At 39.2% G+C, this 22,090-nt stretch overlaps 1 protein-coding gene across 1 annotated transcript; it reads right to left on the bottom strand.

Moving 5' to 3' along the window:
- Positions 1-6,025: 6,025 nt before the first annotated feature.
- METTL22 (methyltransferase 22, Kin17 lysine) lies at positions 6,026-18,332 on the bottom strand. Its single transcript, XM_086760077.1, has 11 exons — positions 18,296-18,332; positions 16,440-16,790; positions 13,493-13,843; positions 13,084-13,124; positions 12,845-12,989; positions 12,307-12,378; positions 11,667-11,720; positions 10,406-10,486; positions 9,316-9,418; positions 8,354-8,522; positions 6,026-6,809 (listed from the first exon to the last, which is right to left on the bottom strand). The coding sequence occupies exons 2-11, from the start codon at positions 16,660-16,662 to the stop codon at positions 6,774-6,776; spliced, it is 1,275 nt and encodes a 424-aa protein (XP_086616203.1). The 5' UTR covers positions 16,663-16,790; positions 18,296-18,332; the 3' UTR covers positions 6,026-6,773.
- Positions 18,333-22,090: the final 3,758 nt, after the last annotated feature.

Raw genomic sequence — 22,090 nt, 5'->3', positions numbered from 1 at the left:
CAGAATTCTAGGTCTCATTCCTGGTCTTGGTTTTCTTCAAAACCCAAGACCTGGCTAGCAAAAGGCCAACAGAAGCTGCTGAAATGACACCTCCCTGCTCTCTCCTGTGACCACACGCAGGCATCCTCTCCCCTTTCAGACGACTTCGTGCACTGGGATTCATAACAGACATACACTTTGTCATGAGAGAGAGGAGCTGTCAGACTGCTCAGCCCTCAAGTACCTCCCTCCACTGAAGGCTCCAAGGACTGTTCTGGAGCAGGTATCGCGGCAGGGCAGCTCGAGGCCACTAGACAGGAGAGCTGGCTAGGACACAAGCAAGGCAGGAGCCCTGCAGGCTCTGAGCTGCCAAAGCTGTTCTTTTTGCCGCAAACACCACCGATTTGCAGATGGTGTTACAGGACCCTTCTGTCCCTGCAGGCATCACTCAAGGCTGGGCCATCTATGCCTCTTCATTTCCACTTCCTGGGTAGAACTCTTACATTTGTCACAGTTTGTTACAATAAGACAGATTTAATGGTCCAAAACTGCAAGAAAGGTGGCAGTTTAGCCATTAACAAAACCTTTGACTCAGAAAAGGAAAATGAAGCACTAGAACAGATTACTGGGAGAAATACAGGCTCCCTATCATGAGAGCCTTTAATAAGAAGCAAGACAAACACTCATCAAGATTCTCAGACGAGTACGATTCTGATCTGAGAGGAAAACAGTGCAGGTAACTTCTTGGTGTCTCTTCTTATCAATCTACAGTGTAAACCTGCTGCTGATATCCCATCAAGCAGGAACTGAGCTGGGCCATTATGGAGCGCTAAACTTCTCATTGGTGTCTTCTGTCCAACTCACTGTTAACTTTCTCACCTAACTCATATGTATTTTTCCTCATCTTTGAGGCAGGAGTTAATGTTACTTTTAAATTATTATTAATTGACATCTTACTTGTCACTATCTGATCCACTATCAAATATACCCAGTACTCAAAGGGGAAAACCGCATTTATTGAAGAATGGAGAGATGGCCCACTTGACAAGTTCCCAAGGGACTACAGTCACTTGTGCTAGCACCACACTGCACTCAAGGACTGGAAGGGCATATTTGGATCATATATTCCCACAATAAACTGTCTTCTTCCTTTTCCAAATAATTTGTTTTCTTTATAGTTGGCGCTTGTGTGTTATTTTCATTGTCTGATCAGCTCAAGTCCTAGGGGTATAAAGAAGACTCCTGTTGCTCCAGAATCATTAATTATAAGAAACTGGAGAGGACAAAATCCATCAAATAAAGAATTTTTATAGAGTACAATTTGCTGTCACTCCCCCTATTACAAAAGAAAATCTCCCATACAAAGGAAGCAGGAGTGTAAAGGATACACTCACCCTGCTGAAGAAGCTAGGGATGTTCCTCCGCATCTCCTCTTCCCAACACCGCTGCGACTGGCTTAAGCAAGCAATCTGTAATCACACACACGTATACGTAGGCATTATGTTACTTCATTTGGGTGCTGGTATTGTTAAAAGCAACTCTGTATGCCATCTGCTGGAAGAGACCTTCTCGGAGGCGACATGCTGTGCCACCACATCTGGCTGTGCTCCGCTGGCAGCCTAAAGAGGCGGTATTTTTCAAGATGAACCTTTACCCTGTTAATGGGTTAATGTTAACTTTCAGCATGGACGCACAGGGCACACGGAAAGTCAGGGTCAGGATGAGTGAAACAAAAGCAGGATGAAGTTCGTAAGAAAATACAAGCCTTTGGACCCATGTCACATGCCAAAGCATATGACAGCCCAGCAACAAGAAGTAACTCATTTTCAAATCCTACTACTTGACTTGAACCTCCAAAGACTTTCTTGTCATTTTGCAAAATGATACCCTTCCCCTGTGGCCTACATGGGGAGAAACATACTATATGTGCTTCAGTGGTCACGGTTCAGCTGGACAGACTATGACTCGGCTACAGCACAGTAACCCATGAGCTTGACTTGGGACTCTTAGGGCTCTTCAACAATGGGCAGCCAAAACTCAGCTTACGTAGAAGGCTGCTTCTGAAAACACATTGCTCGGTGCTAGAAATAGGGCAACTGTGCAGCTGTAATAAAACTGAGGACCTGCTTCCTCATTCTGTTAGCAAGAATCTACCCTTTTATTTCTCCATGAGATTATAACTTGCATCTTCGTCTTTTGACGGGCCAGTACCTCCACATAAAAGGACATAAAGAAAGAACATACACACACCATGATCACACTTACTTGTGTGATCATCTAGACATTTGGGGTTCTCAATTTCCCCTGTTGCTTTCCAGGAGTCCCCCAATTACTTCCTAAGAACTAACCCCCAGCCCCCATTACTTTCGTGGAGTTTCCTGTGCTACTTCCTGACAAGCCCCACACTGCTGTGTAAGGCCACACCTCCCCGCAATTCCTGGCTTTCCAGGAAAAGTCTAACACTACTTTATAGAATTTCCCTCAGTTTTGTAGGAATCCCCTTGTCCCTCCAAATCCCCCTGGGTTTCCAGGAATTTCTTACACTGCTTTCTAGGACCGCTATGGATCACTCCTCCCACGCCCACCGTTTTCAGGGAATATAACTTTCTATCCAGGATTTCTCCCTTTTCTATTTTGTCATTAATAAGATTCGCTTGTATAGCACCAGGAAAAGTACAATAATCCTCTTCGCTATTTTTCCCCTTTTATGCTATTTAGGGCCTCCAGCAAGACATGGGTTTGTGCTTCAGAAACAGTGTAATGAATGTTCATAAAATCATATAATACTGCAAGGTCATTGGTAAAGTGCATTTAAGTTTTTCCAAAATTTACTCTGGTCACTTGTATTGCTGTGAAATAATCAATTTCATAATTCACCTTCAGCACATCTCCCTGCTAGAGACAGGCAATTATATTGGTTCCTTAATGAAAGATGCTGGCATTCATTGGTTTATTGATTTTGACATGAAAGACAGTCGAAATCTCAGACACACAAAATTATTTTTTCAAGTTTCAAGATGATGTCCACCAGAACGAAAATAAAACAACCAACCATTCCCCCTAGAAATGCAGCCACCTGGGACAAAGCCCTTAATTCTCTGGTGAAAACGAAAGAGGAGCAGAGCTAGTGGTGTATGCAGAGGTTCACAAAAACAGTCAAGTCAACGAACAGACAATCTCATGAGATTTATCTGCTACAAAACTTTGAGATCCAGTTTAAGTCCTGATCTTTTAATAAATGAGAAGTCCCTACCACACACACAAAGTTACATCCACTTCTTCCTAGAATGTTTCCTGAAAATCCAAAACTGCTGGAGGCAGCCTCCTAAACCTCCTCTTAAGAAGTAGGTGATTAAACATCACTTTTTTCCAAGATTATTGCCACGGTAACTTCGTCTGTAATACACACATCTGCAGGTCTAGGTGAGAAATAAAGAACTAGGTATTCAACCTAAACTGTTACTCCAAAATACAATATTGTTAAAACAGAAGGTAACAGGGTGTTTAACAAACTGTAAAATGTTTTGACTCAAAGCGCTGTACACCAGATGGAGCTACAAGTATGGTCTATGAATAGCCACCTACACAAGAGAACATAATAAATACATGTAATGTATCCCATCAAATGATTATCTTAACATTTTTTTCTACTGCAAAATGACAACAGAAGTTCACAACAAAGCAGCTCTCCAAGTTTCACATCAACAAAGATTAAAAAGAAATAAATGTAATCAGCCTGCAATGCTCATTCACATCTCACATAAAAGTTCTTTTTTTTTGAGCAATATCTACAATTATATCATCCACGTTCCTCTTAAGAGAGGGTAAAAGAAGGTCAAGGATGCCTCTCATCTTCATCTGAAGCGTGGGGACTGAGAAAGGACGTGTTATTTCACCATACATCAATGACAAAAGTAAAAATCTGTTTGTTTCAAACAGGATTCCTTCTGGAATATCAAGTGTCTGTGTCCATCCATTACCACACTTCCCAAGAAAATTGGGACACTCCTCTCCTTTATCAGAAATAAGTGCACTTCAAGAGTTCCACAGGTTCCTCTCCCCGTCCTCTGCGTTCTTTTCTCCCCAAAATGATCCATCTGGCTGACCAACTGGACTCTGCCAACCAGATCCAGAAGTGCTCCCAAGTGCAGAATGGCTTTATTTAGCAGAGGAGAAAGTCAGTTTTCCAAATCAAATCTTTCCAACCTCAGCTCCACAGCAGAGCAGAAACATGAATAAATTTTACACTATGCAAACTCTCCCAGTAGCTCACAAGTCCAAGACCATCCAGCCTGATGTTGAATCACTTGACTTTTCCAGAAGCTGTATGAATTGAAAGCCTCCTGCAATTTACACTGGACTGCTCTATACACACTAACATTTTCTCCCCCTTACAATCAGATTTTCTCTCCTTTACATCTGGCTAAAAAGCATGGCAAATTGTGTTTAACACATAGCAAAAAAAAAAAAACCAGGTATAAGACAGGACTACCCCAGGAAAAAAAAAAAAAAAAAAAAAAAAAAAAAAAAAGGAAGAACATTACCTGTTACAATTTTTCAAAATGTAGATACATCACCACAGGAGCATACTGTTTTTTAAATCATGCTTTATTAGGAAAAAATCCTTCTTGATTACATAAATACAGATAATGTGCTCAAGGCATTATCATTTTAGGCACTAACTTGAGCTGTATCTTCCAAACTAAACAATTCCCCACTTTTAATCATCTTAATAAACAATGAACTGCCAGAAGTGTAAATTTGCATGATGAATTCTGAAAACAACTATCATGTATGACATACCTCAAGTACGGTTAAAGTAAAAATTGAGAAGGTGGCACCTGTACTTAATATCCTTAAGCAGCAGTGGACAATTCTCTAGTAAGACAGGCTGTATTATATCTCATTAACACCGCAAAGCTACGGCAATGTGAGACTCCTACAATTCTTGTGTTCTTAGAATTTATTGTCTATTTTTGACTATTCCTTATCATCAGTGAAAAGGATCATATCCAAATTTGCAATTTGGCCTTTAGACCTCAGTCACAGAACCCTCAAATCTGTTGTCTCCCTTCTACAGAAAGATTAACTTTGTTTCTTTAGGAGGAAGTTTTACTTCAGCTTGCTTCCCAAGCAGCCATGTGTTTATATATATATATATATTTTTTTTTTCAATATACACAAGCATATACATCATTTGCAGATGTTAATTTAAGCCAGCTGCAGTAAATAGCTGAATTCTATGTTTAAAAGATCTACAGTATCCCTCCACCCAGATCAGTTTCTGTTGACAATTCCAAAGACTTTCAGAAGCCCTGTGCAAGTAAAAATCTTCTCTAACCGCACATGCTACTTCAGATCAGTTCAATCTTGCTACAGCCTTCAAAAAATTACTACTTAATAAGCAGCTACATTCAAAACCACTTGTTTTCAGCTAAGCTACCAAAGTTAACAACATTACAAAACAAATAAACAAAAAAAGAACACTGGTTTGGGAATCTTTGGACTAAAATCCAGCTTTGTATCTCTGAAGTTCAAATTAAAGTCCTGACAGAGAAGCTCTGTATCAATCTAGGCAGATACGTGCTAACATAATGTAATGTTTACTCTGACCAAACTCACAGGAAAAGGCTTTCATCATCGAATCAAAGAACACAAAAAAAATACGTCTTCACACACATAAGCAGGTTATGAAATAACTGACCTAAACCAACAGAACTAAGCCAAATGTAAAAGACTTTCAAGAAATCAACCAGATACATCTAATGTAACGTTTCCATGTTCCCACGAGTCACAGGCGGAACAGCTTCGTCACCGATACTCTCATCATGCTAAAGAATGCAGCAGGCACAAGAATTTCTGTGACAGGGTACATATGGCAAGTTACATAAACATAATAGTACACACAAAATTTACAAAAAGTACAAACAGATTTCTGGTTTCATTAATAACACAGGAGAGATTTGATCAATATGCTGTACTTTAACCCAGAAGCTAAGATACTGAAGGCTTCATTTGTACTGAAGGGATCACCTCCTTCTCCCCTGCTTCACACGTACACATTGAGGGTAGAATTCCAAACACTTAAAGAGCAGCAGCGTATCACTTCACACGGTACCTTCCCACCCTCAACCTGGCAAGGACAGAATAGCTTAAAATTCCAGCAGGACAATAAAGCTCCACGACATCTCTGGACTTTTTTTTAGAGGCTCAAACAAAATGCATCTTGTCTCCTTTCAGTTCAGACAGTAGCCCTAAACTAGAATGATTTAGATAGGACAAATGGAAAATTAAGGAGTAAGTTTCACACACAGATTGCTTAAAGAAAAGTCCGTGAAAGACAAACAGGACTTGCTCAGAACAATTTCACTGATGTCCATACATATAAATAATGTGGAACTAGGATGAGACCAAGAGTCAGTGTCCATGTTTAGAAAACTAAAAAAGGAAAATGCATGACATCTGCAAATGAGCCACAAGGAAAAGGTTAAATACCTCCTTGTCAGACTCTAAAACATAAGTCATCGATCCCAAAGGGCAAGCCATTGTGTCACTGCCACTGTTTGGCATCCAGCGCATACTCTGAAGATCAACATTAAACAGTTTTGCAAAAAGAAACATCAAAGAAATCATGTCCTAAGTGCCAAAACCAAAACTCACTGAAGTAAAGCAAATCTGCATAGCAATACTTTCTGAGAACACAGTTCCACCAGGAAAATGCTTTTCTTGGGATGAAAATTCATTTTTAATAAAACATCCAAAAAGTCTTTATCCTTAGATATCCCATGTCCCTGTCATGTTAGCTGTTCAGCAATGATCTTCCACAATTCCTGTAGGAGTGGAAAAAAATACATACAGGTATTTTCTCAGATCAGCAGGTTGCAATTCTGAAGAAGTTCAACACGCCTACTTGAAGAAAAGTTGTTAAGACACACTCTGTACCTTCATCTATAGATACTATCCATCTGTGGATGCACACTAAATCAATCTACGTAGTCTCCTAGAGCAACCACCAAATTAGCTTTGAGACAGAGCAACAGAATTGATTTCTTCATTCTTGTGGCATGATTTCTTAAAATAAAAAATTAAGACAATTCAAATAAGTTGTTTTAAAATTATTTCATTGGTCTGCATGACCTTCTGCAGTATATTGACTGATAAACTTGCTCTTTTTCTTAGCCTGTGTTGACAAATGCTTTCAATAATGCTAGTAAAAATACAACTGAAAAAATACTCAATTTACTGAGGAATCAAGGTCTCACAAATGCATTTCTTACACAAACACACACACACTTCTCAATCTATTGGACAATGAAGAGGAAAACCAGACCACTTTATTTCTGCAGAATAAATTAGTATATGCTTTGTCTGCTATACAAAAGATTAGTAAGCAGACTTCTCACATGCTTTTCACCCTGTCATCTTGAATTGTGGCAACATACTTCGTGGTACTGGGTGATTTAAAAATGCATGCATTTCAAAGACCAGCAGCCTTCTGCAAAGAGGCTGGGAATGAGTTTACACATCTAGGTATAATCCAGGTTACATTTATATAATTGTAAAACTTGTTTTAAAGTTTTGTGTGCATGTTTTACGCCTGAAGGTATCAGCATTAAGTAAAAGAAATCAATCTCATGAAGTAACTGTGGCCCCCGTAATCTTACTATGCATACACACTGCAGAAGACACAGCAATAGTATGTTGACTACAGGAACATCATTTCTTGGTAACAGATTGCAATCCTGTACAAGATTTGCAAGTTCTCTAAAAAGATCTGTTAGATTGTATTGTTCCGGAAGCTAGCAAGCTATTAGCTACCCAGTATTATATTTATAAGAGCAGACAACTGGAAAAAAAAATAGCGAAAGAGAACCATAAATGCTTGGGAGGTGATTAGATAATTAAAAATATTATATCTGACATGTTTCTGAATACGAGACTTTTACAGCTAATCGACTTCTTCACAGATATCAGAACATTGTTTCCTGAACCCTGAATTGGGAAAGGAATTATTAAAACTATGAAATGAAAGCTCTTCTACAACCAAATAAATGAGATGAGATATTGGTCCCATTTTCTAGTCAATCACAAAAATTGTATTTTAAAAAGTAATGGAGATTGTTTCTTAACCTTTAAGGAAATGTGTGCAATCTAAGCCACTGTACCCTGGTGATAGAGAAGGGTGTATTATGTCAACCTAGTACAGGCTATGTAAGCGCAAACAAGAAACACTTTAATACAACCAAAAGCTAAAGGGAAATAAATGAAAAGGCAATGTTTATTCTCCTGTTCTTACTTCATGTTAAGTAAACAGCTGAAAACTAATTTGAGATTAGTCCAACACATTACATTTATTTTAATGAATGCCACTTACCAACTGCTCAATTCGTTCATAAACGAGAAACTGGCTGAAATCTAGCTTAATGGGCTCCACAGTATATTTCATTTTTCTATCTTGGAGGTTCTCCAAATCATTTAAAGTATTTCTAAAATGACTGTAGGCTTCACATGTAACATCCATATGTCTTAAAGTGAAGTTCAGCCTGGGAAGAGAATATTTAATTTAAAATGTCTCTCTTATACCAGCATCTGAAATAGCTATGTAATTTTCCTCAGCTAATGGAAAATGTGGGTCTTCTCTGTGTAATTAATCAACTTCAATAGCCAAAAAAAAGTAACCCCTCTGCTATTCCTGAAAAGCAGACAAGACTTACATTATCATCAATACAGAATAACTCTTGGATGAAGCTCTCTATTGATTTTAAGGCACTCTGCTGCAACAGAATCATTAGCTTGTCTTCCTGGACAAACACATGGCAACAAATTGTATGATCAGCTATTGCTTGCACATCTCCAGAGATTTAAGCAAAGCCTATTTATATATTAGTTCATGAATGGACTGCAACACATGACTACTTAAAAACATTAAACAACACCTTGAAAGAAAACACAAGATAAATTGTTATAGAGGTATTGAAGCTGGGAAATATGCACCCTAATTCTAAGCCCCTTCGTTCCACTCTATGACCACAAAAATATATAGCAAGTGTCAGGCACTACAGAATCCATCAGTCTAGCTACATATTTATCCTTATTTACACAGAGGTTATCTGTGGTAGGACAACAAAAGCTGAACTCTTGTGGAAGTAAAATTCTGAACTGATAAAAATGAAGCAGGTATAAAAACAAATGTCCTAAGCATATACTGCAGCCTGTGATCAATTAATGCAGTGAAAATCGGAGGCCAATCTTCAATCAAATCAGATGTTTCTTCCACACAAAGAAAGCATGTAAAGTCTTTATTGCTTTTTACTTTTAGTTTTCGGTAATACTTACCTCTTTTCTAATGCTAGGTAAACTGTGCAAGAATTTCTCAAGTTGTGTGTGATTCTATACAGTGTTCTGAACAAGGCATCTGTCAGGTCATCATCATAGAATACTACAAGAAAAGATTAAGAGCATAAAATATGTATGCTTAAGTGTATTAGTTAGTTAGTCTCAGGTATGAAACAACAACAGGCCTTGGTTTGATTATTCTGATCAAGCAAGTCACTAACTAAATACTGAAGTATATTTCAAATGGCAACAACCAATCCTGCTGCTATTTATGTCAGGCTTTCTTTAAGATTTGTCTTGTATCAATGGGAATCACTTCTGTCAGACAACTTAAAAAACTTTAACAAGACTTCTCTCAGCCTGGAAATATTTTACTGCAAAGTTAAAAAAGACAAGCTATCACAATATACAGGGCCTCATTTCTTGTAAAAATACAAAAAAAAAGGCAGTAACTAATATACTATTATAACCATATCTCCTCGGAAATCAGTCTTGCAACACCTTTCAATATCATAACTAAACCCAATCCTCCTTTATTTACACATCAAAAGAACAGTAGTTTTCCCATACAGATAAGCTAGCCTGTAATTTTTCAGTCTTTCACTTAAGCAAGAAAAAGAGCAGAAAAAAGAGAAAGAGATATCCAAAGGCATAGACTCTACAGGCAAGTGCAGCATCTGAAACGGTTTTTCACATCATAGAATGTATTAGTCTAACCATCTATCATTATTTGCATAGAGGTTATCTGATGTAAGACAAAGGTAGGACAACAAAACTCTTCTGAAAGTCAAACTCGTCACTTATGAATCACTTGTGATTGTGTTCTTTGAGTAATTTATTTAGTCACGAATAATTACCATGCCAAACGAAAGAAAAAGCTAGTAGTTTTCAACATCTGTTCTCCTATTGCTAATTCAAAATGTAAATACTATTGTTTAAAAAAATACAGGCAGGAACACTTTAGGCAGAGCTTTCATAAACTAGGTATGGACCTGACCTATTAGATTTTAAAAGCAAGCTAGGTATGTTAAATTATTACTCATAATGCACGAGTGTTTGATTTAAAAGCTTACTGTTTATATTTTCCTACCATCAGCTGCCATTATCACAGTACAGTGGTCACGCAAATCAGCAATCTCTTCTTCAGACCAGCTATAAGGAGCTTCAGGATCTGTAACAAAGAACAGATCTTTGGTGTACATGATTAAATTACTCAAATGATTGACAGCTAGAAAAAAGTAACTTCTTAACTTCTGTGGTCATCTGCTACTCCGTAAATGGAGCACCCCACTGAAGGTAAATCAAAACCTCTTTCCATTCTCTGAAGTTCCCTGCAGTCCTTTGCTTTCTCTGTGTTATATCCAATCCTCCTAAGGCTGACTGTCAAGAGTAATTTTTCTCTGTAGCAAGATGACATATTTAATTAGATTAAAACAAATACTCCTTTTAATAAAAAAACAAATGCATCTTCATATAAGTTTTGATTAAGCTTCCTACTTCATAATGCTTTTTAAAATTTAGACTTTGTTAAAATGGATAAAACTTTCTCTGAAAGTCTAAAAAACATAAAACCTTTTGCACTGGCAGTATTAAACATTTTCATTAGCCAGAATTTTTTGAGGTCCAAGAGAGGCTTTTGAATGTCTAAAGAATGTTTCCACCTGCTTGAATACTTGTTCTGCTTTTTAGAAGCATTACATCAAATCCAGCTGACGATATTAAAAAAAAAAAAAAAAAAAAATCTATAAAAGAGGCTTCATATAACCTAGTGCTACAATTTTGTGTTGTCCTTGCAATCACTAGAAAGTTTTAGTGATCTGCTTTGCTATTAATAATACTTTAAATGTTATGCAAGTTAGTTGCCTTTATTTTGCTAAAAGCAGCAGAACACATTCCTTTGACAAATATTTAAAATAGAACACATTCGCCACTACATTTGGAACAAGTATTTATACATCTTTAAATCATTGTGCACCACCTTCTATAGTTTTGTATTCATGCAGTCATAAGCCACACAATGCCATCACATCAAAATCTGGATGACAGTAATTCAAATTCATATCACTGTGCCTGGATTCTATTACCACCACACATCTTGCTTGCATCTCTGAATTTTGACCTAAATAAAGGGCAGCCCCCACTTGTCTACTCTCAACCTACCAGTAAACACTTCCTTACTCGTTCACATGGCAATGATGCACCCAAAGACAACCATGTCCTTTCAACTATTTGAAAGCTGGAGGACTTACTTCATGAACAATGGAGTAAGTTTTTCTTGATGGCTCTGAAGGGGAAAAAAACCAAAACAACATACCCAACCCTATCTGAAAGGACCCATTATAACCACCTACCAGTGCAGAATTCATCTTTCAGCCAGTCCAGTTCTTTTACTTTAACTTCCCCTCCTGTGGGTGAAGAAAGATCACATCAGTCACAGATGGCCTTTCACAGACAGTACCTACACAAAAGCAAAGAGCGGAAATCTCTACTGAGACAAGCGATGAAGATTTATTATGAGGACTTATGAAACAAGTAAAGTTGAACATCAAATAATTTACTGTACAAATCAGTTAAGCTAGGATAACTTAAGGGTCAGAAAGACCATCTATGTTCTCTTTTACATGCCTCACCTGAAAAATACTTCTCCTTTCTAAAGTTCTACCTCTGTCATTTGCACTGTTTATGTCACCCTTGGCACCTGGATATCTGTGATCCTCCTAGGTACCTCACTGAAACTCCCACAAGACTGTGTAGGAACTACAGCTGGTCTTAAATGATGACCAGAGAAAGAGTAAGTATTACTCTTCTCAAAAGGAAGCTGTCCCATTATGGACCACACATAGATATCTTTCTTTTCAAATGAGTAACTTTTAACTAAGACAAAAAATAATTTTACTTGTGAATATGCTAGGGAGTTGATGACTGTGCTGTTTAATCCCAAAGTAGTTCATATATATGCGATTGCACAAATACTCACTGTCCAGCACTTACCTCCTGGCTCCATCAGGTGTCTGTTTAATGCAACATTTTGCTCACACATGGCCAGAAGATCTTCACCAACGTCTGATAAAAAGTGATAATGGTATTCAAAATGAGAATATTTTTCATGGGCCATGCATGCCCCTGACCTCTCAGACTAATAATCTTAAATTTCTCTCAAACTGATGAGATTAAGGAAAATTCAGAGCTACTCTTTTCACTGATGATCACTTCCCTAGTATCGTTCTTGCTTCTGTCTTTCAGTAGTAAGCTCTGAACCACCCTTGAAGACAGTCGTTGGATCCCTATACTACCTATTTCAATCTAGGCACATCATCTTGAGTTCACAGCAATGTATCTTGCTTTTAAACTCTTGCACTTTTTCCATTTGTTGAGAAAGTTCTGGTTATTTTTCAATAAACACACAACTTTACACACATTAATTAAAAAATGTTAACTAAAACCGAACAGATGAGGATTAAAATGTCAGGATGAAAGCACTGCTTTGTGAAGTTTCATGAAAATATTTAACTGAAAATAACTGCCTTACCTGTGCAATAAACTCTCTTGGCAACTGTCCCCATGATAATGCTTGTAATTCCAGTGCCACCTCCAAGCTCTAGTACTGAGCAACACTTGAATGTGTCCCGTTTAAACAGAATGTAATCAGCAAGAAGAAAGGCTGCACGCCAGACCTGTGGATAATACAGTTTTCACAAGCAGTGAAAACCGAGTAAATTCTGAAGCACAATCCATGATCAGCAAGATACTATAAGGCAGAATACATACTTGTTTACCGACATCTTCTAAGGGGGTTGCCATAGTATGTTCTGTGAAAATGAAAGCAGAGCAGAAATAATCATCCCAAAAGGTTGTTCAAATCAAGTTCCATAGTTGCAAATTTGAAATGCTTCCCTTTCAAATATAAAACCAAACACTCTTCACTCTATATAACAATGCTAGATAACGCCAAAACCGCCACTCTAAGGAGCACTGGGTTTCCCATAGCACACTATTTCTCAAATCACATCTGGAAAACATGGTAAATTTAAAAAATATTTACAATATCATAGTATTATGTTTGTTTTATTATATTCATTCACTTAACAGCTGCTGTTCCATTTCTAAAGAAAACCTGTTTTTGTTTTACACAAACATATTTATTCCATTTCTCCTTGACCATAAGCCTACTATTTACCTATTTTAACAACATCACTGCAAGTGCATTCTTGTTCTTCATCTTCAAAAGCATCTTCTTTCCCTTTCATCAGAATTACAGGATACACTCTATCCCTCAAATGATCCTCTGCTTCTAAATCAGAGGCACTTTGAGGTCTTCTGACCACTTCCAAGTCTCCATCATCATCTAGCAGAGCTTCTATTCCTTTACTATTTAATTCTCTTTCTTTTTTCAGATTATTCCTGTCCTTGACACAAAGTTCATCTCCACTTCTGTACTGGTGTTCTCTTTCTGTTACAGCTTCTCTCACATGTTTCTCAGATGCTGAATCTTCTGTGTTCCAAAGGAGTTTGAAATACGACAGGAATACTGTAAGAACAGAGGGGGGAAAAAAGTTAAACACCAGGTAAGAACAGAGTCTATCCGCAGTTTCTACATGCATGAAATTTTGGTATGCATTTCACATATTAAAAGTCTAGAGGATAAGAAATCATACAGATAACTTGAAATATAGTTTACTTTGCTACAAAGAAGTATTTCTGTTACTAAGTTCTATCAGTAGAAAAAAAAACTGAAGCATTTTCACAGTCTACTGGCTGACTCAGCATCAATGCAGTCACAAGGCACACTTTCATCTGATGAATACATTTTAACGATTGGCAAAAGGGATGGTTTCTTACATCCTCCGAAATATCTGTTGAGACAAGCTCAAACCAAGTTGAAAGAAAAGCAATGCAAGTTAGAATTTGTTTCTTTTGGTTAAGATTTAGTTCCTATCTTATAAGAAACAAACACATTATAGTAAAAAGCAAGTAGTTGTTTTGTTTTTTTTTACTGTTTGAGAAGTCTTTAGGAATTCAATCAACTTCAGGTCTTGAAATCAGCTTAGTATGAGTATGAGAGAGTAGAAATAAGCTCACAGGCGACAGCTTGCTGAAGCTGGACATGCTGACACTTTTTTTTTTTTTTTAAGTCTTCAAACTGAATCTTTGAAGAGATTAAATGAATAAGGCCATTGTTCTCAATAAACCAATTAACCAAAAACCTTTTGCAACCATCATCCAGTGACGTCAGCATCTATTAAGTTATTTTAAGTTATCCAAACATGAATTTAATTGCAATTGCAATTTCAATTATAGGAATCTGTATTGTCTGAATACAACACATGAGGAAGAACAAGCATTTGTCCTTCCATCTACAGTTGATCTCCGCTCTACAGCAGTGCTTATGCACCGTGCTTGACTGAAAGGGCCAGTCATGGAACACAGAATTGTGGAATTTGATTCACCTACTCTGGTATGAAATCAATGTCTGCAGACAGCTTGTGCTAGGCACTATTATTCCAAAATCACACACAATGTGTTGAGACTTGAGAGAAAGATAGCCAAGAATACAATTAGTGAAAAAAAGTCAACACCAGCAGGATTCTAAGAAGAATGTCTTAGAACTACATTCATTCACAGCAAAAGGGGAGAGATAAAGTGCTTGCCACTGTTGCATTTAACAACTCCATAAATTTAACCATTTATGGAGTTCTATTCCAGTTTCTTTAGAAAGCAAGTTATTCAAAGTTGGTCTACTGTAACCTGAGAGAAGTTCTTCCCTAGAGCGAGCATTTTCAGCTAGATCTAATAAAATCTTCATTGCCTGTCCAAGCATGAGAAATTTTTGAAGTCACCTACTCTTTGCACAACAACCAGATTAAACTGAATTGAATATTTAACAAATTAGAGGATGCCATCAATAAATGAAATGCTTTTGTTCTCCAAGTCCATTCTGATCCTCTGCATGTTCTATGGCATTTCAAAAGGTGTAAGGTAAAACTGATCCAAAGCAGCAGAGACTAAATCCCCATGAGGTTCCCTAAAAACCAGCAAAGTGACAGTAGTAGGCTGTTGTTGTATTTATTAGAGCAAAAGCTGTCATACTACAATCCAGTTCTTGTCTTAATATAAAGGAGTTTGCCAGACCAAGTACATTCAGAGTAGGCAGCACACGCTGCCATTTCATTCTGTTGAAAGGTTCTTGTGCATCAAGCAAAATTACAGCAAACAAACATCAAACAGCATGAAACACACCACAGCATTAATTACCTGTTTTTGACTTGATAAGGGTCAAAATTATTATCCATTTCTTTGTCAAGCCTACTTCTATCATTTTTTACGTTGTCATATACTAGAACAGCTGCAAAAGTTATTCTTTCTAGGTCACAACTGGGTTTGAAGAAACAATTATCACTTCTGTCACAGGAGGAGCAGTACTTTTCTAGAGAACATTTTACCAGCAGCGTCAACGTCAGTTTCCTTGATAACTTGATAGAACCCTGCAAGCTGGCAATCAGTCAGACTGACGATTCATTTCCACTACAGTCTTGATTCTGCCAATTATGTAAGTTAGTCAAAACCATTGCTATTCTGAGTTTTCTTGTTGCCAATTTTTTAAAAACAAAATAACCTAAAACACCAAACAAAGCTGTCAGGCTCCTTTGGAATAGACAGTAAATAAACACATAAAGATTTTATTAAAAAATCAGAAATTAATTACGATAAATTTTAAAACTTAAGTTACACTATTTAAAACCCCTAGCTTCCCACTTTCTGTTTGTATGCAAGAAACATCACAACTTTTTAAGATGATTCTCAAAGTGCTATATTGAGATTATAGCTAAATTAACAAATAAAAAAAATTAAACCTGCAAGCAAGTTAATTTGGTTACTTAGAAAGTGATTTTTTTTTAAGATAGGCTGTCTACAGATTCTACATTATTAGCTTTAATTTCTGTTCTTAATTTCATGAGGAGAATCCAGCTACAGCCCTCTTCCTAAAGATGGAGAAGGAACTGACTGTGCTTCTAACCTGAATAAAATATGTAATGATTAATATCAACTATTCAAAGGAGGATTCAGACATTACAAAGATATGAATAAACTTAATATACAGCTCCATCAGTCTAAACACACATTACCTGGTTGTCCAACTGCATTCAATCGTACCATGAGGTGTCTCTTGTTTGGACAGTGTAAGTGAACATCAGAAAGCACAGTGCCACTTCTAAATGTGGGGTTATCCATCTCCTTCTCTGTTACATCTACCATGACGCGCTGGCAAGAGGAACATCTACAATAGCCAAATAATCCCCTATGAAGTGCTGCCACAACGTGATTTGATACTCTCCTATTAACAGGCATCAAGTAACAGTTTTGCTCAGCAAGATAACCTCAAGACATAGTTTCTGAGAAGACCTCAGGCAAGATGCGATCGTGCAAGTTCCACCACGCTCCAATAAGACAGCAAGTTGTGCATCATGATATTCAACCTAAAAGCAAACACAGACAGCTTTTAGTGACATCCTGACACTGTCTGAACATTGCTCCAGCAATATTTTAGAAGATAAAAATCAGATTACTCTGTCCATTACAGTTGCAATAGTCTAATGCTCTTTTACAATGCTCCAAAGAATCATCAAATACATAACTGCTAGTAGCTCTTCGGCAGACATAGCATATTTAGGAAGAGCTACTAACAAGCTTGTGCTAAAAACACACCCCTGCCCCGAGGAAAAAAAACAGATGTTATCATGAACACAGAGACTTACAGTGCTAAATTAAGGTCTTCAAAGAAACATATGGTCTTATGTGCACAACTTTATCATTTTAAAGGATCGTGTTCTTCATAGAAATCTGAATTTTCTCAGAAATGGACACAATTACTGAATGTATTATCTCAGGTTAGTCCCCCAAATTTTGTAAATGGAGTATCTGCCCTTTCTGGAGAAAACTCAGCTCCTTTTACATGTCTCCACTAATTGGGCAGTCAATGTCTCCTGTCTTCTGCACTCTTTATTCTTCCCTAGCAAAAAATATAAACATCTGAAATCATCCCCATTACCTAACGTCCAAGGCTGAGTTGTCTCTCTGTCCTAAGGGACAAATAAATGAATTACCTCTTGTGAACAGAAAAATAAATGAGGAAATGTATTTCCCTATGCTCTACAAAACTTGACATTTTGTGAAGGGTATGTGAAACACTGATGAATCACAGATCTGAAAACAAAATTTGCACCATTAAAAACAGAGATGACAAGCTTAGATCACACACACAAGTCATCAAGCACTATATGAATGATTTAGTCAACAAAGCCACTCAGCCCTCACCAGCTGCGAGCACCTCTAATACCCATTATGTAAAATCTGTTGATGCCGTTTCCTACATTGGCATTAACATCTTGGAATATTAAGCTAAATTTCTGATTATCTGCTTCTGCTTGAACAAGATCATAAATATACAGGGTTAAATTGTTTCAAGTTATATAGGCAGCTGTCGTAACTTCAGTTATCAAGTTCTATTAACTTTTGCAAAATCTAACCCAGCCTCCAAACCTGCCCTTTGCCAGCAGATATCCGAGCACAAACTACATCCAAATTTGACGCAAAGCAACAAAACGCAGCTTCCCCACCAGCTGCGGAGGACACAAGCCAAGGCAGCGCTGCCAGCGAAGGGCCGGCCGCCGTTCGGCTCTCAGGGCTGAGTCCGAAGCCCGGGTTCGGCCCGCCCGGCGCAGCGCCCGCAGCCAAAGCCGCCTCTCCCCGAGGAGCCACCGCCTCCCGCCCGGGTAGCGCCAGCGCAGCCTCCCGGCAGGCACCCAGCCGCCGCCGCGCCTTCCTTCTCCTCCTCCCCAGGGCTGGCCCGCCGCAGCCCTGCAGCCCCTCAAGGCGGGGCGGCCGTGCCGCGGGGCGGAAGGAGTGGGCCCGAAGGCGCCAAGGCGAACGCGTTCCCTCGGCGGGCCCGGCGGAGCGACCCCGCCTCTCCCACGGCCCCCACCTGCCGCCACAGGGCGTCTCCCGCCGCCATTTCGGAGGCGACGGCTCCTTCCGGCGCGCAGCTGACGCCGCGCCCGCGCCCTGCTCCCCGGCAGCCCCCGCGCGCTCCGTGCCGTCGGGATCGCGCTGCTCGCCCCGGCAGCCGCTGCAGGCCGCTGGCCTGAGGGGCTCCGCTCGCTGGAGCTTGCGCCTAGTCCCGGCCCTGCTCGCCGCGGTGAGCCGCTGGTCGCTGGCTGGCGTCCCGGGGCAGAGCGTGAATGACAGCCGTCCCCCTGTGCTGCAGATGGTGCCGTGGAGTTCCCTCCTGTGCTCGTGGAGGTTCTTTATTTAAGAATTACCCAGCACTAAACCCGAGGTAAAGGTCTGTCTGGGGCGCCAGTAAAAGCAAACACCAGCAGCTAAACTGAGTCTTGTCACTAAAGCATCCGCAGCAGTTGCCCAGGCCTTGAGCCTGCGTTTCTTACCCCTGTTCTGTTATTACTTGGTTTCACTGGCACTTGCCCTGTGTCAGTTCATGTGTAATTCCACACAAAACCTCCAACCAGCTTCAAAACAAGAAATACAAAAGCCTATACAGAAGCAAGTGGGCATTTCTTCCTTTGCCCAAATAACGTCAGAACTCCACTGCAGGATCAGACAAAGCAGTAACAGCATCTGCTCGCTTACCTGGGGGACAGGGGGTGTAGCCGCTTAATTCTGCAGAGTTCTTAACCAGGTATCGTGAACCTGGTGAAACAAACAGAAGACTGAGTTAGGTGTTGAGCAGGAACGCCGCACCAGAGTGCTTTGGGAAACTTTAATAACAGAAATGTGTCTAACTTGCAGAGTTAGGCAACAGCAAACCAGCAGATTTTAGTGTCTCCCTTTTGGATCTCAGCGCCTTAGGCAGCCATTGCACAGCTGAGCTCACCTACAGCCGAGAGCTGGCTGCTGATCTACGCCAAATGCAGAGGAGGCTGGCTGGAGGCCGCAGATCTGCGGGCACAGTATGCCACAGCAGTCGGGCACACTGCGGCCGACCATAGCTCTGCAATCCGGTCTCTGTGCAAAGTCACAGACACAGGCTCCAAACTCCCATCTGTATTCTAGTTAAGCTCCTCTGCAAGTCTGCAAGGGCTACTGAAGTTCTTCGTATCTTTCAGCAGGAGGATCCAGTTCAAAAGCAGGCATTTCCATATTAATTACTTGTTATATGATACTATTGTCACGTGCTACAAATGATCTTTGTATTTTTCTTGAGTAGATGCTTGTGAGGAAGGAAGAATTAAAGAACTAATGCTGGAAAAAAAAAACGTTGAAATGTAATGCATAGTATGTATTTATTTCTAGATGTCTGTTTCTTGTCATCTGCATCCTTCTATAAAGGCTACAAATTATTAAGAGAATGAAGTAATCTTTCCCTATTTTTACAGGAAAAGATATTTATACAGAGTGTTGAGTGGTAATGAAATGGAAAACACAGCAAGCCATTCCGATATCTCATTGGAGTTTCTGTGGGGAATTCTATTGGATAAACATCCACAAAAATGCTTTGGAGATTTGTTTTCCTTTTATCTGGCTCCTGTGAAAGAGCAGACTATTATTTTACTTCCTGTGGTGACATGCTGCCATATAAATTATTACTGCAGTATCTCTCTGCTGGCATATTCCCCATTGCTATAAAGTTCTAACAATATGCAGACAAAGCAGATTATATTTGTCACCAAATCTTAACAGTTTGCAACAAGAGACACTTACTGTTATGCAGACTAAGTATTACTGGACAGATATGTAAAAAGGCAGGTGTTTCACTACACTGCGCAGGATCTTTTAAACACAAGGGTATACTATGTGAGAAATGGAGGTGCTATCATTTCTTTTCTAAAAAACATAACTACCTTGTTTCACATACATATAATCATTAGGCAAAGCAGGACTATCTTGTGGCTGCAGAAGGTCTTAAAGGAGCCAGTGTGGCTACAGACGTTATGATGTGGGTGATAACTTAATGATGGTTTAGGGACAATCTAGCTCTGGGGATGCAGTTTCTGTACGACACACAAGAGGGCTTTGGCAGCAAATTCCTGAGATCTACCTCTGTTTTAAAGACTTTAGGATGCACCTCAGTTACATTTCCTATGTTCCTCACAGCCATGTGAGCTAGGAATTTGCTTAAAGAGGGCAACCCAACAGTATCCCTTAGTCACATCACACCAGGAATTAGGAGACTTAAAATAAATGACTGCTTCTCACATGGCTTTTGCCTGATCCTTTCATGGCCCAAAGGATATTGCTAGGACAGTTCCTTACAGAGTGCTTTCTAAAATGCCAGCACTGCTACAAGAGGCTCAGAGAAGAAGAAAACCATACAGACAACCTTAAAAAATATCTATCACAGGGAATATCTAATTCCTGAGGAACAGAGAACAGAGCTGATTCTAAGCAGACAGGAATAACCAGATGAATTAATACACCACCACATATTAGTATACCATATATTTGATCTTCTACTGCGCAGTAGTATATCCCTGATAGCTCATGATATCCTTCCAGTACATACTGTACTGCCTCTTTCCTTGTCTTCTTTTTTTTTTTTTCCATGATATGTCTCCCAGACAGAACCACATTCTGTGCTTTCATTAGGTCAGTAACAACAAAAAACAAACTGAAGGCTGTCAGGAAGAAAAAATGTATCAGCCCTCATCATTTCAATCCTACTCTGCTGAGGCTGTTGAAAGGAGAAGTGCTGAACTAGTTTTCACTTCATCTTGTTTATTGGTATGCTGGTATGCAAAGTGCTTGACACAAGTTCCTCAAGCTGTCAAGCAGCACCAGAAATGTCAAGCAACACAGTGAATAAACGGACTACTGGTCTAAAAGATAAATCGGTGAAGGATTTTGCTCTGCTCACCAAGCACGTATGGCACCTCAGTGTTGGTCACCAGACTGAAAAATCCTAAATAACTGCTTGAAGTTGAAAAGTGCATGAGAGGAATAACTGAAAAATAATTAAAAAGGGCAACTGCAGCTGTCAGCTTTTGTGTCTGCACATTTCCTGAATATCCACTTCTTCCCAGGGGAAGCTAAGAATCATACTGCCTCACCAGCAAGAAAACTGAATTACAAAGTACTAACACTGGCAGCATAGAGCTAAAATCCATAGGGATTTATTTTTCGTTAACTATTTTGTGGTTGTTTATCAGATACGCTCACATACTATAGCATTTTTCTCCATGGGCTTATTCAGAACAATAATTTGCATGTCTTTGACATCGCCCCATCATGACTTCTCACGTCCCACACAGGCTGATTTGCACAGAAATTGTTCTGAGAGGCATGTAGGTAATGTCTCAGGTGATTCTCAGAACAACGTCAACACAGTGACTATGATTGCGAACACCAAAAGAAAAATCTCTCTTTAGTCAGGGGAAAAGGAGCAAAATCAAGGTAAATGAAAAGCCCTCCTTCACTCCCAAGCACATCAAATCCACAGAATACAAAACCCACTCTGATTCTTCAGCAGCAATCAGGGATCATCAATTGTCTTTTAAATGAGGACCTCTAAACTAGATCACAGTGAAGAACTGCAGAAAAGCATTTTGTATTTACATGCTCTATACCAAATGCTCTCTTAGATTTTAGCAAAGACTTTAATATTGATCAGTGCTCCAGAAAGTAAGAGAAAGTTCCATCCATCCATTCTGCTCAGCACTACTTTTCATTACTTTTTCAAGCATGTCAGCCTAACAAGTCAGTGAATCAGCTTCAGGCATTTCTCAGCCTTAGACCTGTAGTGTATGAAAAAGAGGAAGGTAAA

This window comes from Chlamydotis macqueenii, chromosome 15 (genome assembly GCF_036417535.1).
Source record: "Chlamydotis macqueenii isolate bChlMac1 chromosome 15, bChlMac1.mat, whole genome shotgun sequence".
Taxonomy (NCBI): Eukaryota; Metazoa; Chordata; class Aves; order Otidiformes; family Otididae; genus Chlamydotis; species Chlamydotis macqueenii.
The sequence above is the reverse complement of the archived record's forward strand: the minus strand, read 5'-3'. Positions and strand labels throughout refer to the sequence as shown.

Coding starts and splice junctions, on each gene's coding strand:
- METTL22 (XM_086760077.1), bottom strand. CDS start 16,662: ATGCCTGTTAATAGGAGAGTATCAAATCACGTTGTGGCAGCACTTCAT. Junction 13,125..13,492: donor CAGTGATGTTGTTAAAATAG/GTAAATAGTAGG, acceptor TCATTTTCACAG/AACATACTATGGCAACCCCC. Junction 12,379..12,844: donor CAAGAGAGTTTATTGCACAG/GTAAGGCAGTTA, acceptor ACTTTTTATCAG/ACGTTGGTGAAGATCTTCTG.